The sequence below is a fragment of the Eleginops maclovinus genome, chromosome 11 (genome assembly GCF_036324505.1).
Source record: "Eleginops maclovinus isolate JMC-PN-2008 ecotype Puerto Natales chromosome 11, JC_Emac_rtc_rv5, whole genome shotgun sequence".
In the NCBI taxonomy this organism is placed as follows: domain Eukaryota; kingdom Metazoa; phylum Chordata; class Actinopteri; order Perciformes; family Eleginopidae; genus Eleginops; species Eleginops maclovinus.
Window position 1 is genome coordinate 18532175 of NC_086359.1, and position 15723 is coordinate 18547897.

The 15723-nt window shown below is 38.6% G+C and overlaps 2 protein-coding genes across 2 annotated transcripts; one reads left to right on the forward strand and one right to left on the reverse strand.

The window, feature by feature from the left end:
* The first annotated feature begins 2908 nt into the window (after positions 1-2908).
* Positions 2909-6705, forward strand: tmem88a (transmembrane protein 88 a). The gene is made up of 3 exons (XM_063895488.1): positions 2909-3428; positions 4574-4882; positions 6177-6705. The coding sequence occupies exons 2-3, from the start codon at positions 4574-4576 to the stop codon at positions 6462-6464; spliced, it is 597 nt and encodes a 198-aa protein (XP_063751558.1). The 5' UTR covers positions 2909-3428; the 3' UTR covers positions 6465-6705.
* Positions 6706-7843: 1138 nt separating this feature from the next.
* Positions 7844-14592, reverse strand: pcolcea (procollagen C-endopeptidase enhancer a). The gene is made up of 9 exons (XM_063895487.1): positions 14364-14592; positions 12508-12616; positions 12160-12418; positions 9903-10027; positions 9650-9786; positions 8812-9122; positions 8645-8722; positions 8403-8573; positions 7844-8201 (listed from the first exon to the last, which is right to left on the reverse strand). The coding sequence occupies exons 1-9, from the start codon at positions 14450-14452 to the stop codon at positions 8071-8073; spliced, it is 1410 nt and encodes a 469-aa protein (XP_063751557.1). The 5' UTR covers positions 14453-14592; the 3' UTR covers positions 7844-8070.
* Between the last annotated feature and the right edge of the window lie 1131 nt (positions 14593-15723).

Here is a 15723-nt window from a genome sequence, read left to right on the forward strand (position 1 = left end):
AGCATCATAATGTGCTTCATGTGCCAAAAGTAAAAGTACTCATTATGCAGATTGGCCCATTTCAGAATAATATATATGATATGTTTCATAATTATTGATCATTAAAGTATTATTAAAGCTGGTGAAGGTGCAGCTTTGTATACTGCAGGGTAGCTGGTGAATTTACTCCAGCTTTAACTAAAGTCTGATTTAAGGGTTGATGATATTTCACAGTAACTTGGGTTACTACCATAAGAATGAACAACAATGCAGGATTGGGTGTCTTTAGCATTGTCTTTAACCATATTATTTGTATTTAACACTTGTAGGATATATAATTGTATAGCAGCAGTTGTTCATGTAGGCTACTGAGTGAGTCAGAGTGGGTAGACCGTAAAGGCTCCTTGTTCTCTTGTGCTCCCACAGTTCAAACAGCTCGTGTTTCCTCTGACCTCCCAGTCTGCAGCGGCTGGCCACTTGGTGGTTCCACTGGACCAGTTTGATTGAGTCTGTCTTCAAAGCAGATGGTGAGAGAGAGGAGAGAGCAAAACTCATTTATTTTCCCTCCAACACTTTCCTGACACCATGTTGTCAAAGCTGCAGCTGCTCCGAATAGTTTAGCAGAGGTATTCTAAAAGTAATGCAATAATAATACTAAAGAAAACTATCTGATTGTTTTTGGTTTGTTTTTAGATTTTGAGGCAGTGGTGGATAAGGTGCTGAGTAAAAGTAAAACCTTTTAATAAAAGTAGCAAACCCCTGAACTTTTTGTAAAAGTACAAAAAGTATTACCAAGCAAAATAAATCTTTATGAAGAATGGCCCGTTTCAGAATAATGTACACATGGATTATAATTATTCACTTCGTTTATCTCTTAAATGTTACAGCTGGTAATGGTGTAGCTGAGGTGTATTACTTTTTGCAGACTGCTTAGTGAAATTCTTTTTTTACCTACAAAAATTCAATCTTACGGTATATTCTGGTTTACGTTATATTACTCAAAGTTATATAAGTTATATGAGTAAAACTAAATGATCAAATAAAAATCATGGAGTAAAAAAAAGTTTGATATTCCCCTTTGAGAAGAAATGGAGTAAAAGAATAACATGAAAATACTCTTGCTTTATATTTTAAAACAGCATTTAAGAACAGTACTTGACTGAATGTGCTTAGTAACTGTACGCCACAATTTTAGGTAAAAATGTGACCTAGATGACCGGACCCCTTCATTCTGAACCTACAACTTAAATTCCTCTCAATGATTTGAAAACAGGTTATAAACTAAAACAGTTGACTAACAATACAATTGTGAAACTTCAAATAGCAACAATCCTCAGGGCGGTACGTCTCGTCAGGCTGTCTCATTTCCTTTTCTATGTGTAAACCTGAGATTTTTCTTTCTGGTTGCTATTTTTGCCATCAGTCTGGAGGGTTAGAGGACAGGAGATTGCAGATGCAGGGACATCTCGTCAAGAACGTGGACACAGCAGCGGATATCCCGGTTCCAAGGACAGGAAGACTGCTCTTCCTCTACCAACCCCCTCAGACATTGACATACGCATTTAAATAACACACTCTGTGGCATTGTTAATGACATAACCACCCTTGCTCCTGCATATTTTTGTAGCCAGCACACTAATGCCATAGACGCTTTGATCATTTGTATCTTGTACCGACTGTTAAAATGCTCTTGCCACCTCCAGGGAATATATATCTACCCCTGTAAACAAATAGTAAATACACTGTGGGATAAAAAATGAGTCTTCATATCAAAATACTAATTTCACCCTTTGAACTGAGCCCCTCTGATTTCTTATCAGTCCCATGATAGCATCTTTCCCCCACCAATTTGGTGAGCGCCCCCACCCCCATTCTCATTTCCTTATGTTTTTCTGAAAGCCGAGCTGTTTTTCATCAAAAGGTCAAGGTTCAATCCCCTGTCAGTCCAGCTTGTAAAACCATTTCAAGCGCCCTGGCTTTCCCTAAACCTTCTGATTCATGGGTTTTGTGATTCTTGGAGTATTTGAGCAGTCTAATTGTTCACACCCTTTGTCAGTACATTATAGTGTGACTGTAACATGGCCTCAGTAACGGATTACTGAACAGGTCTACCCCCCCACAGCCTTCACCTAGAAAATTCCACTTAAAGACACATGTGCCAACGAGAAAAGAAACTAATTTGACCCAAAAGAAACAAAGAACTACTACAAAGATTTTTTAAAATCAACTAAAATGAGTTGTGAAAAAACTGCAAAAGAACACAGAGACTCACTGACTGTGAAAAGCAACACATAAGGAACTCCGAAAGAGATAACAAAACAACAGCAGACAAAAATAAGTTTCAAGAAAGGCAAAAATAATTCAAAAGGGAAAAACTACAAAGATATACAAGATGACCATAAATAGACACAAAACGGCCAATAAAAGAAACAAAACGAATACAAACACAAAGAGACTACAAACTACAAAGAGAAGCAAAGAGACTACAAAAAGTGGCCTAGCAACTATAGATGCCACAAAAGCTAGAAAATACCAAAGCAATTACAAAAGAGCCTGAAACTACAGAGAGACACATAAGGACCAGATAAAAAAGCAAAACAAAAGAGACAAACGACCACAGAGAGATTTCAAAGAGACACAAAAAAAGTATGTGTGTTTCTCCATTTCTGGGCCCTATGACCTATTGTCTTGTAATTCGCCCCTGCTGCCTACAGGTTATGGAACAGTCAGTCTTGAGTTGTTTTTCATGAAGATGCAATATAAAACAATCTCTTCTTGTTTTATCAGTTTTTTGACAGTAGAGTAGAGAAAGTGAGTAAGGGTGCAAAGTGTTGGGGATTGGGCAGCCTACCCTGACTCCTCTAATCTCTCCAAATAAACACTCTTCCTCCCTCCCACTGGTTCCAGGGGTTATCACAGAAACCCTCCACTGCTCCCCTGCCCAGACACCAGCAGCAGCCGTTAACACAGCACAGCCTGCTCTCTGTGCATTCGCATTGGAGGCAACACAGGATACACGCTTACACACACACATGCGCACACTCATAAACACTTACACACTCAATCATATCTCAAACTGGAGTCGGAGTGAGGAAACAGAATGTCAGGGAAGGAAGCGCTGAAGCCAGTGGGAAAGCAGAATTTTCCTCAAGTCTTCAGAGCTCTTTTCTGACCCAGCCGACAAGAGGTCTCAGGAAGACATTTGGGTTCACGAGAGCGGGCAAATATCTCATGGTGTTTTTTTGGAAATATTCCAGAACACAAAAAGGATTGTAGATTTAGTTGAGTAGTTGTAAGCTCACTTGGATACCACTCTCAAGATCTGGATTTTAAAAAAAGAGAAGCCATACATCAGGAGGAAATTCTTTAAATTCTCTTTGTCTAATACCATTAAACGCTCTCCAGGTTCTTCAGAGTCCCATCCTCCACATCACCAGGTCTATCTCACAGTGAGTACAACAAGCTCCATCTTACTTCTATTATAAGCAAATAGAGGAAACTGAAAAAATGCTATCCTGACCGTAACGAAAAGGCCTTATCTAACTATAATGCACGCAGGACAACATCCTACTGAAACAGCTGGAATATGTTTCTGCACTAAAGTTGAGATTATTAAGAGTTAGTTAGGATTTCCTTAAATTGATCAATCTGGAAATAAGAAAGCTGCTTTAATGATGTCATCCAAAGTCAAGTGTTTGAGCTGCTCCATGGTTAATGGAAGACACACAGTCACAAACAGAACTTATACAAGTATTTTAAAGGATATTAAAGTATTTAAAAAACTGAAGTTGAAAGTAGTTTTTCATGAGATGTTGTACTTAAGAAGCATCACAAGTAATCAGATTATAGGAGGGCAAAAATTGAAAGAACTGTAATTTACTTTGAATGATGTTGAAAGACAGACTAAAGGAGGGATTGGTTGTAAAACCCATGTGTCCACATACTTCTTGGCAGAACATCAATAGCTGCTAATATACTTGAGATTAGAAGGAAATGGTGGAACCTGCCCCTCATCACTGAGTTTACTAAATTAGAGTGAAATGAGACATAGAAAATACAACTTGTAACTTATCTACCATTAATCTGTTAAAAACAAATGTAGTAAATCCTTTGCTCTTTGAAAATTAAAGTCATATCATTGTTCTGACACTCAAATGACTGATTAATGGAATTTTTTTAGTTTCCCAGCTGTTCATTGTTCTTGGTCGTGGTTATCCTGGAGTTTAGAGGTGGGGTCAGTGGAGCCTCATTTCCTCGCACTTAGAGCTGTGTTTAGTTATTTAGCTCAGTTATCTGTGTTGACTTTCCACACCTTTCAGCACATTATTTAACAAACATTCTTTCAGCGTTTTCCTTGATTTCAGAGGATGGGCTGGATGAATTGGAGGATTTTGATACAGAAAATAGACAAACTATTTCATGGATGGATTTTTCAACAAAGTGCAGAATACTTGGCAAACTCTAAACTAAACACACAGCATCTCTCTATATTGTGAAATAAAAGGACCCCTTCATGCAGACTTCCAGTGCTAACAGCAGGATGAATTAAAGCATCTGCAATTCATAATAATACAAATCTTTTTGTTTTCTTCAGATGAGCCTCTCACGGAATGGGACGCTGGAGAAGAATGTGGCCGAGCAGCCCCAGTCTGAGCGGGGCTCCCCCTCCAGAGCGGGGTCAGGGGTCGTGGTGCCGCCTCCATACTCTCTGGGCGGCAGTGAAGCCGCTGACACCCCGCTGGAGTTAAGGGGCTCATTAGACTGCTGGGCATGCTCGGTGCTGGTCACTGCACAGAATCTGATCATAGCACTGATCAACGGCGGGCTGGCCAGCATAATTTTCGGCATCATCCTCACCCCTTCTCTAGTCATGATCATATTCGGCTTCCTCTGCCACTCCACGGTAACAATCTACTGTCTGCTGCCATCTTATTATTGAAACCTGGTTTGGTGCTGTGTCCAAATTCCTTACTAACAACTAAATAGTATACAGTCATAATGTGTCACAATGAAAGACACATTGAGACACATTTTGCTTTTTGGGTGTTCCCCTTTCCTGTAGTGTGTTATATTTGTTTTCTCGCATATATATGGTCTACAAATGCTTAAAAAATCCCAAATTCCACTTCAAAGGGAGTTTCTCTCCCACACACTCCCCCCTCCTGTCTGAAATGCCTCCATTGGACTAGTTTGTTTACTTCAGAAGCATAATGACATCACTATGCAACACTCACGCTTCTATTGATTAGTGGGACAGCTCTAAGTGGTTGACCAATCCCAACAGAGCTGGACAGCTAACCAGTCAGAGTAGACTGGGCTCTGGTTTCAAACAGAGGGTCAAAGGTGCTGCAGCACAGGCAGTATGAGAAAAATAAAGAGCTCTGTGAACATTTAAGCATATAAACATGTCACAGTAGAGGCACAAGTCACAAATGAACCAGAAATTGAGCATAATATGTCCTCTTTACGATCAAGAAGTCAACAGCAAAGGATTTATACTGCCAGTCAAACTGTGACTTTCATTCAAACTGCAGAAGGAAAAGGCAAATGTTTTCCCAGACATTTGATACTGTTTTCCAAGAGTTTCCGGGATCATTCTGGGCTAAATTGTTTGTTATCTCTGCAGCTGTGGTTTAGCTGCTCTAGTTCCTGTGTGAATATTTGATTACCCACCTTTTCATAGAACACTTGCATTGTGTTCCCATATGTTAGGCGAGCCACAATGTGACGATGCAAACCTTTACACACACACACACACACACACACACACACACACACACACACACACACACACACACACACACACACACACACACACACACACACACACACACACACACACACACATATACACACACACACACACACACACACGCAAAGCTATAGTTCCAGGAGCAGTCTGTTTTACTCATGTTTTCACTTGACATTGTTTGGACTCACCTTTCTTTTGAGGACAAGATAAAATCCCCATCATGTAAATAATTGTATTTTAAGATAAAAATATTGTTTAGGTTTACATTTAGGTTGAGGTTAAGTACCTGTTATGGTTAGGATAACAGTTCTTCTTCAAGAAATGAGTGTAAATCAATTTAATGTCCTCTAAAGTGATGGAAACAAGACTTGTGTGTGGAACTTTTTTGGTACGATTTTTGCACCCATGTTATTCCTAATCCCTTGCCTCTCTTCTTGCCCTCCAGGTGCAGCCCCACGGCACATCTCTGTATTGTTCAGACATTCTGGATGACGGCGGCTGTGTGGCTCTGCTGGTAGTGGGCTTTCTGCTGCTCACCCCTCTGCTGGTCCTGGCTCTCGCCGCCTTCTGTCGCCTGGCCCGACACCTCCAGCTGGGAATGTGTTTTATTCCCTACAGCCGTGCCGTCTACAAGAACCTGCCCGCCTCTCGCCACAGGAGGGCCGATGCAGGAGGCTGCTGCGGCCAGCAGGGAGCTTCAGAGAGGGAGGGGAAGGGGAGTGTGTGGGTGTAGGAGCAGAGAGGAGGATTGGATATGGTTTGATATGAATCCCTGTTTAATGAGGAGGGTGGCCTGGCTTCTTTTTTTAAATTGTTTTACCTATTTGCCTCTGTCCTTTTTATTTTGTTGTACAAAGCCATCATATTGCATTGGTTGTTTTGAAATCAATATTGCTTTTTGTTAACAATTCAATGTATTGAATGTATTTCATACCTTTTTACAATAAAGTGTCACTCGACCTAAACAACTGAAACAGGATGGACTGTGAATTAAGAAGTTGAAGTTTAAATGAGCATAATATACAGTATAGGCGTATATTTTGGAGGGATGGATGGGAAATCAAAATGTCTCACCCAACCCTCACCCCCTTAAAATGTGTTCCTTTGCCCAATGTTGAAACAAAAAGAACCTACGCCCATGCTGAAACTTTAAGGGGTTTTTAAATGTGTGTCCAATGTAACTGAATTGGCTTGTAGTTTATGTTAGCGGCATCCAAATGTAAAGGCAAAGCACGGTTTTATAATCTATTCATTTGATTCCAAAAACCTTTATAGTACAATGTTTTTTAAACTTTTCTTTAGCTGCTAAACACACCTATTCTCCAATGTCTGAACTAGTACTGTTGCTCTTCTTGTTTTAGGTACATGTCTTTTCTGATCCTTTGGTTATCATTTTTTTTTTTTACACTGCTTTGAGTTGTACTTAGACGTACAGTTTATTAGCAGATGCATCACAGGGTGATGTTGACAATTTGGTCCTATTTAACTTTCTTTAAAAATAGCTATTAGATTATAATTTCTTCAAAAGTTATACAACATTTATAGATGTTTAATTTATTTCTGACCTACACCTACCTCTATTGGTGATTTTGAGTAATTGCATATTTCTTTCTTTACAACGCATCGACTCAAAATGAATTGTCATGATAATGAATCTACTTAATGAAAAAATACCCTCAAAGTAAAAAATATATATATATATCCAGGGATCATCTTGAAAAGAATATCAATAATGTGTTCTATTCTGCTTCAGTCATTATTGTTATAAAGAGTCAAGTCTGGCCCTTTGTGTTTGCTTGTTTTCAGTGTAGAATTGATCATTCGATTTTGTAAAAAATATACACACAAACAATTTTTAGATGTTTTACACATTTCTGTTTATTCAATAAGGTGTATTTTAATGTAAAAAAGAAAGTATACACTTTTATATATTTAAATAATCAAATAATCAATAACCTCCACATCCAGGATTTTAAATACAGCATCTGCTTTAGAAGAAAGTTGGATTAGCAGTACAGTAGTTCAGTTTGAATGTAATACCCTTTGAATCCACTAGGTGGGATCAGACACACACAGAGACCTAGAGTTACAAGAAAGTATGCAGCCAAACAATTTGTAAGAGATATAAAACCTTTATTCATATAATTTACCAAGGTAGGTTAGGTTCGGCAGGTGTTTGCAATAAAAAATGTGTATTCCTTTAAAATGGTGGCTAAAACTCTGGTGTTGTGTATATCTTTTACACTGTGCTTTAATTGATCTGTATTTCACATTGTAATGTCTGGATGTATTGTATTTGATGTGTCATCTGAATCTCCAGCCTTCACGTGTGTGTGAGGTTAACACGGTTGGTTGTTGATATTCATTAATAGTTTGTGATGTGGGGCTTTGTATGGAGCTGTGAATGCACCGGGTTCCAGGGTACCACGTCCTTCTCCATCCACTTGACCCATGATAATGTAGCTGCCACCTATTGGGACAGAACAAATAATCATAAAAGAAGGTAGGTAATATCATTTTTGGGTAAATGGAATTTCTATTAATCTGTGTGTGTGTGTGTGTGTGTGTGTGTGTGTGTGTGTGTGTGTGTGTGTGTGTGTGTGTGTGTGTGTGTGTGTGTGTGTGTGTGTGTGTGTGTGTGTGTGTGTGTGTGTGTTTCAATTCAACTTACCTCTGCGGAGCAGCGGGCACTTCTTGCACTGGGACACCAGTTTAACCGACGTGGTTTCTCCCACTTGTGTGATCGTCAGTCGACCTGCCTTGTAGGCCTTAGTGAGGGAGATGCTGACAATAAGAGTGCCTCTGGGCCCGGGGGCCAGAGAGGTCACCTTTCCAGTTATCACTGCAAAGAGAGAGCTCTGTCAGAACTTCTGATTGGTTACTTCTTGAGTATCTGAACAGTAGGAAACTTACCAAATTCACTTGCACAGAAACTGGTCTTGATGGTTCCGTCTCTTCTGCAGGCTTTGGCACACACAGGGTTTTGAGGGACTGGAAACATAAAGAATAAAACTTGTCCCTTGGATGTACATCTTCTGCAAATTAAAACATAAGTGTGTCGTCCACATGACTTCACCCACCAGGCCTCTTTCCATTTGGTCTTGTGACGGGAACCCCCCTGTTGCCTTGTCCACGGCCTCTAGAGGGCTTGAGTGAATTGGGTCCCTCTTTGGGGTCAGCTGGCACATATTTGGCGGTGGGGACGGGTGGGGGTGCAGTTGGTTTTACAGCAGGTTTTGGGGGGATGGACCTGCTGCCGACTCCTGAGTCGATTGAAGGTATCTGAGAACCAGGTGGGACGCTGGTATATTCAGCAAAGAATCCATCCGATGTCACACTGAGGTCCGACACAAATTGGACCAATAGCACATTGCCGCTGGTAATGATGGGCCTGGAAAGAAGATGAGGTGGAAGTTAAAGGATTTCTTAACGCACAATATTATAATGTTGTTATCAATTACTCGACCAATATTACCAAGCACGATAAAGAGAACATTGTCTCCATGCCTCCATGCTGCATCAAAAAACTAAGAAAAGTCTTGAAGAAATGAAGAAATGTGGGTCGCATTTAACAGCAAAGCTTTATCAAAACAACGCTTCGGACCTCAAGCAAGTGGTTTCAATAGTTTTAGCAAAAATGCAGAGGTTTGCAAAGTACTGAGCATATGACTGGATAAATGACTTATATTACTCTCTTATACTCATACAGCAAGAACTCTGTTAATGTTTGTAAACTGATATTTTAAATATATATGGTATCCATTTGTTTCAATTCATCAATACTTTTCTCAGTATTTTTATTCATAGTATATCATGGAAACCATTTCCAACGTTTTCTTAAAGAGTTTAAGAGTTTCAGGTTGATTTCACTTCACCTACAAAATCACTTCAAGAGGTCAAAAACAATCTGTCACTCACTGTGGGGCCCGATCACCACAGTATTTTCCAATTAGCCGCGAATCATCCTTCTCTCCACCATTAAAGAATGCCACATAGTCAAACCGACAATAGCTGTCAGCCTCCAAGACGAATTTACCAAACTTAACCTGGATTACCTGGTAAAAAAACAAGATACAGAACTTCAAATAATCACTCAAACAGTTGCTGTCCTTCATTTTGGGTGTGTAAAGACTTTAAGAAAGAAACAGTTGGGAGTGAGAGAGCTGCCGACCATATTAGGCTCCACAGTGATAAGCCAGGAGCAGCTGGTCCCTGCAGGGTATTTGTTGTCTGGCCAATTGGGTGTCTTGATCTCTCCCTGGGCCTTCGTCATCTTCCCTCCACAGAACTGCTGGTCTGAAACAAGTCACACACACACTGTAACTTTAAGAAATATGCAAACAGTACAGTGTGTGCAAAAAGTCATTTTGTATTAGTATGTTGCAAATATTAGGGGAGAAAAAAGGTAGTATAGTATGTCCAAAAATATCATAAAAACCAGCATTACATATTACTTGTTAAATGCTCATTACTGTGACCCCAAAGGAGCAGCTTGTGGTGAAATGTCTGGTCAAGGGCACAATGACATGTTAACTGGTGAACCTGTGCTCCCTTGAACCGCAGATCAACGCACTAGTCCATTGCGCTGCAGCCTCTTTAGTTTGGTATGTGAAAAATATCACAAAAAACGTCATGGAATAGTATGTCGATAATGTAAAGAAAAACGACATAGGATAGTATCTCGAAATATGCAAAGAAATGACATAGTGTAGTAGGTAGAAAATATTGAAAAACCCAATTAATTATGGTATGTCAAAAATAAATACTGTGTTTTTTATGTTTTCAACACACTATACTATGTTGTTTTCTCTGATATTTTCAACACACTATACTATGTCGTTTTGTGTGATATTTTCAACACACTATACTATGTCGTTTTGTGTGATATTTTCAACACACTATAATATGTCGTTTTGTGTGATATTTTCAACACACTATACTATGTTGTTTTCTCTGATATTTTCAACAGACTATACTATGTTGTTTTCTCTGATATTTTCAACACACTATACTATGTCGTTTTGTGTGATATTTTCAACACACTATACTATGTTGTTTTCTCTGATATTTTCAACACACTATACTATGTTGTTTTTTGCATATTTATGACATGCTATACTATGTTTATTTTTCTGATATTTTCGACACACTACACTATGTCTTTTTTTCCATTATTTTGACACATTATATTATGTTCTTTTCCATATTTATGACATGCTATACTATGTCGTTTTTCACTATTTTCTACATACTATACTATGTCGTTTTTATGATCATTTTGACCTACTATGCTATGTGATTTTTGGTATTTTTTCAACATACTATTATGTTGTTTTTTGCATATTTATGACATACTATACTATATTGTTTTTTGTGATTTTTTTCCTACAAACTACACTATGTATTTCTTTTGCATATTTTTCTAAATACTATACTATGTCATTTTTTCCATATTTTCGACACACTATATTATGTTCTTTTGCATATTTTAGACATACTATACTATGTTGTTTTTTGTGATTTTTTCAACACACTATATTATGTTGTTTTTGCCAAATTTGTGACATACTATATTGTTTTTGGTGGTTTGTTCTAGTTACTATATACAATGTATTTCTTTGCATTTTTTTTTTAGATACTATACTATGTTTTTTTTGTGATTTTTTTAATGTTGTTTTTTCCATATTTTCGACACACTATATTATGTTGCTTTTTCATATTTATGATATACTATACTATGTCATTTTTTGTGATATTTTCAACACACTATATTATGTTGTTTTTGCAAAATTTCGACATACTATACTTTCTTGTTGTTTGCATATTTATCACATCCTATAGTATTTCGTGTTTTTACTATTTTCTAGATACTATACTACATCGTTTTTTGTGATATTTCTGACATGCTATACTATGTTGTTTTTTGTGATTTGTTCTAGTTACTCTACTATGTCGTTTTTTCCAAATTTTGAAATACTATACTACGTTGTTTTTTCCATAATTTTGACATAATATATTATGTTGTTTTTTCCATAGTATCGACATACTATACAATGTTTTTTTGGTGATATTTTCGACAAAATGTGGTATGTTGTTGGTTCTGATATTTTAAGTGAAATTTACGCCTTTTATTGTAATTTGACATACCATATCATGAGTCTTTTTTTGGTGATATTTTAGACACAGTATACCACATGTTTTAATGTTCATTAAAGAGTCTTTAGTATATATAGAATTTTTTTAAATATATTTTAGTATTCTTTGTTATCTAAAAGTTAGTGAAAAGGTGATTGTTTGCAGTGGATATTACTGAAAAGTCATAGGATATAAAATATGTCACAAATAATACTACAAAGTTGGTAGAATAGTAAGCCTCTAAAAAGTCTTCATACTAAATAAAATGTCAAAATACATTTCTGACCACATACCATCTACGTATGGTTTGGCTCCATTGAAGTAGGCCACAAACCCTCTGCCCTGTGTCGCTTCATCAGACACCATCTCTAGCATCATGGTGTTTGTGGTGGAAATAAGAGCGCCAGGCCGGAAAGTTCCACAAAAGCGGCCAAGTTTTTGCACCAGGTTGGACTGGCCATTGTACACATCCAGATAATCGTAGCGACATTGTGAATCAGCCTCCAGGTCAAAAATTCGGAAAGTGAGCATGACTACATTTCCCTCTGGGACCTGGAAAACAAAGACATTGCAGTCCATATGAGTCAGACACAGGAAAGAAGGAGTCAGTATTTCAACATGTTGCAGGGTGACTGTCTCACTGTGATACGCCAGGTACATTTGCTGTTGGGTTTGTAGAAGCTTGGGAACCCCTCACTGCCAACAAAGCCTGAGTCTGAGACCAGGTCCCCTCCACAGTGGAACACAGGCCTGTGATGAAGGAAACACAGTGGTAGAAAATATCATGGGCAGTACTAACAGCATTGTAGGTCAATGACACAATAACAAATGTATTACGAACCCAGAGTCTCTTTTAACTCCCACAGATGCAATTATTTTGACTGACTTCCTTTAGCAGTGCTACTTCTAGAGCTACTTTTAGTATTCTTAAGGCTAAGTATATTACAGTTGTTTATTATTGATGGGCTGACCACAAGTTAATAACCCAGGGCGTTACTGCTACATTTATTGTTGATTTCCATGAATTAAACTTAGTTTAAGCAAGGAGAAACCAAAAGAAAATAAACATCAAGTAATTTGTGTCAACACTTGAGCTGTGCTTCTTTTGGCTAGCGTTTCATCATATTATATTTGATAGGCTAAGGGGCGGGACATCTCTAAACGGTTCCCAACCACAACATAGCCGGCCAGCTAACCAATCACAGCAGACTGGGCTCTGGTTTTAGACAGAGGGTGAAAAGAAGTGCAGCAGCACAGGCAGTATAAGAAAAACTAAGAGCTTTTAGAACACTAAAGCATGGAGACATCTCAAAGTAGAGGCAAAAAATACAAATATGAACCTGAAAATTAGAAGAACAGGGCCCCTATAACATAGACTGTATTCCTTTGCTCATATTGAATTGTAAATCATGAAATAATACAGCCTTAAATGTTGTGAGGCCTCACTTTATTTGAAAAGTCACATGCTGATACTAACTGTTAAATAAATTAATGAGTCATTATAAAATACACTTTAAAAAACTGTTTACCAAAAACATTGTGTTGTGTTTTATAAGAGTGGACATACATTATAACTAGCTAGCTAAAGGCATGCTTTGGTTAATTACAGCTTTTGTCAACTGGTTATTTCAGTTTTCAGTTTGTATGTTTGTCTCCCAAAGAGGCAACTCTGTAAAGAACACAAATAAAGATACAGGTTTTCTGTTGTGGCCTTGTTCGATTTCCGTCTACATCTGGCAATAACATTTGACAGCTGACAGACTAATCCAAAAACTTCATTGTGCTACTTTCTCTAGTAAATTCTGTTGCTTTCAAAACCTTCTCAGAGCTCAAAGACTTTCAAAACATTCAGATTCCTGTAACAGGCTGTTGCAAGCAGGGATGCATTTATGAGCCAACAAGAATATGCCTGTTACTGTAAAATGTTGTTTTTGTTTGCATATTCAAATATTCACTGTTATGTTTGGCTCAACTTGGAAAATGATGTGGTTTATATTACTTGTGACATTTCACTAGAAGCAAAAAGGTTACAAAGACATTCCCCATCCTGAAGTAGTAAACATGTACTTAGATGCAGTGGAAAAACTGCTTCCCACAAACTCAGGCAGCAGAACCCCAGCAAAGTCAGACGCCTGTTAATTAAAGTGAAAATGTCCGGAGCCCGAGCCAAGCTGCTCTGATTCGACCCCACAGGCACAACCAAAAAAACGTTCACATATGTGGCGGCTGATCCACTGCAGACTCAGCATGCCTCACATCATGGGCCAAAAACCAACAGGCACAAACTCTGTGCCCAATCAAACAGTGAAGTGGAAAGAATTTGCTTACAAAGACAAGAAGGAATTCAAAATGTTTTTAGCCCTGAAAGCGCTGGCTCTTGTGAAGCTGATTAGTTGATTTCTCAAGCAAAAAAACGTAGCCTCTCCTAAAGTCATTAAAACAAATACAATTTCAAGTTGACACTGTCCATGACACATTCCTCAAGCCTTGTCCTCACCTGGTGTAGTTGGTCTGCTGAGCCTTGGTCCATCCTAAACTCAGAGACAGGAACATGGAGAGACCCCAGATGCAGTCCACATTCATCATGATGCAGCGTTCACAAAAAGTCAAGCAGACTGTCGCAGACTAAGGGGATGGTAGCAGGAGGCAAGCAGAGTCAGATAAACGGGGGAAGGCCTTGCTTTGCTCGGGGTAGGCGGAGATTATGAAGGAGGGGGGAGAGAGTTCTAGAATGGATGAAGAAACGGACAGAGATGCTGAGCGGACAACAGCAGCAACAAAGAGGCATGAGGGGGGATGACGTGAGCGAGGAGGGAGGGGGGCGAAAGGCTATAATTAAAGCCAGATGTTACACCATAATAATTCTGGCTTCCATATAGCAGAGATGGCAGGAGATGCAGGGGGTAGGGGGGTAGTGTCAGAAGTTGTGGCTGAGGTTTTTTGCGGACATTGGGAAGGGAGTGTTACTTTTTACAACAGGTTTCCGGTTCTCTGGTTGAAACTTCAGTCACAGAGGCTTTATGTTTGGTTTGTATGGCTGCTTTAACGTTCATACTGAGTCCCTGCCTGGTCATTATGCAGGTGGGTGCACAGCCCGAAGCTCTATAGGCTGTTTTGCTCAACTAGTAAAACCATAAATCTTTACATTCCACAAAAACCCCCAAGGCATAAAAAAAATTGAAAATTTTGCTTTCAACATTTCTTCTTTCAGACTAACTCAATAGGTCAACAGTAGATGTTTTTTACTTCACTATTTCTAATTGAGACGTAAGCATTAGATAACATTCTTGAAAGCTGGTAGTTGTTCAAGCTAGGTCTGTAAATACCCCATTCACTTTTGGGTCTAGCCAATTATGTTGAATTCAACAGCTCATTTTTCAAAATGATTTTTTTCTTATCTAATAGAATGATGTTTTGATAATGTATGCAAATTATCACATACTTAATACTCGAGATTACTTAAAATAATGCTTAATTTAAGCAACTGGGGAAGCTCGATGAAAGTATCTACCAGTAAAAAGAGTCCTCCTGTTCACCTGAAGTGTCTCCCATTTAAAAAACAGAATTGTTTCTTAATAAAAGGATTAGGTTTAGCCATACATAATCGTACAGAATCCAAAATAGGCTCTGATAAGATCCAGACAAAGAAGCATTGTCAAAATGAATGATCTCTTCCCTATTGCCGTATTTCCCTAAGCCCCACTGGTTCCTTTGGCTCCAACACATCTGAGTCAGTGTGTCTATTTGCCCTCACAATACAAGACAAGAAAAAATAGTCTAGAGGCGGGTGGGGTGGGGGGTATTCTTTCACTGTTAGGATTCACTCGAAAGCAAACCCTGTTGGCAGCATTACTGAG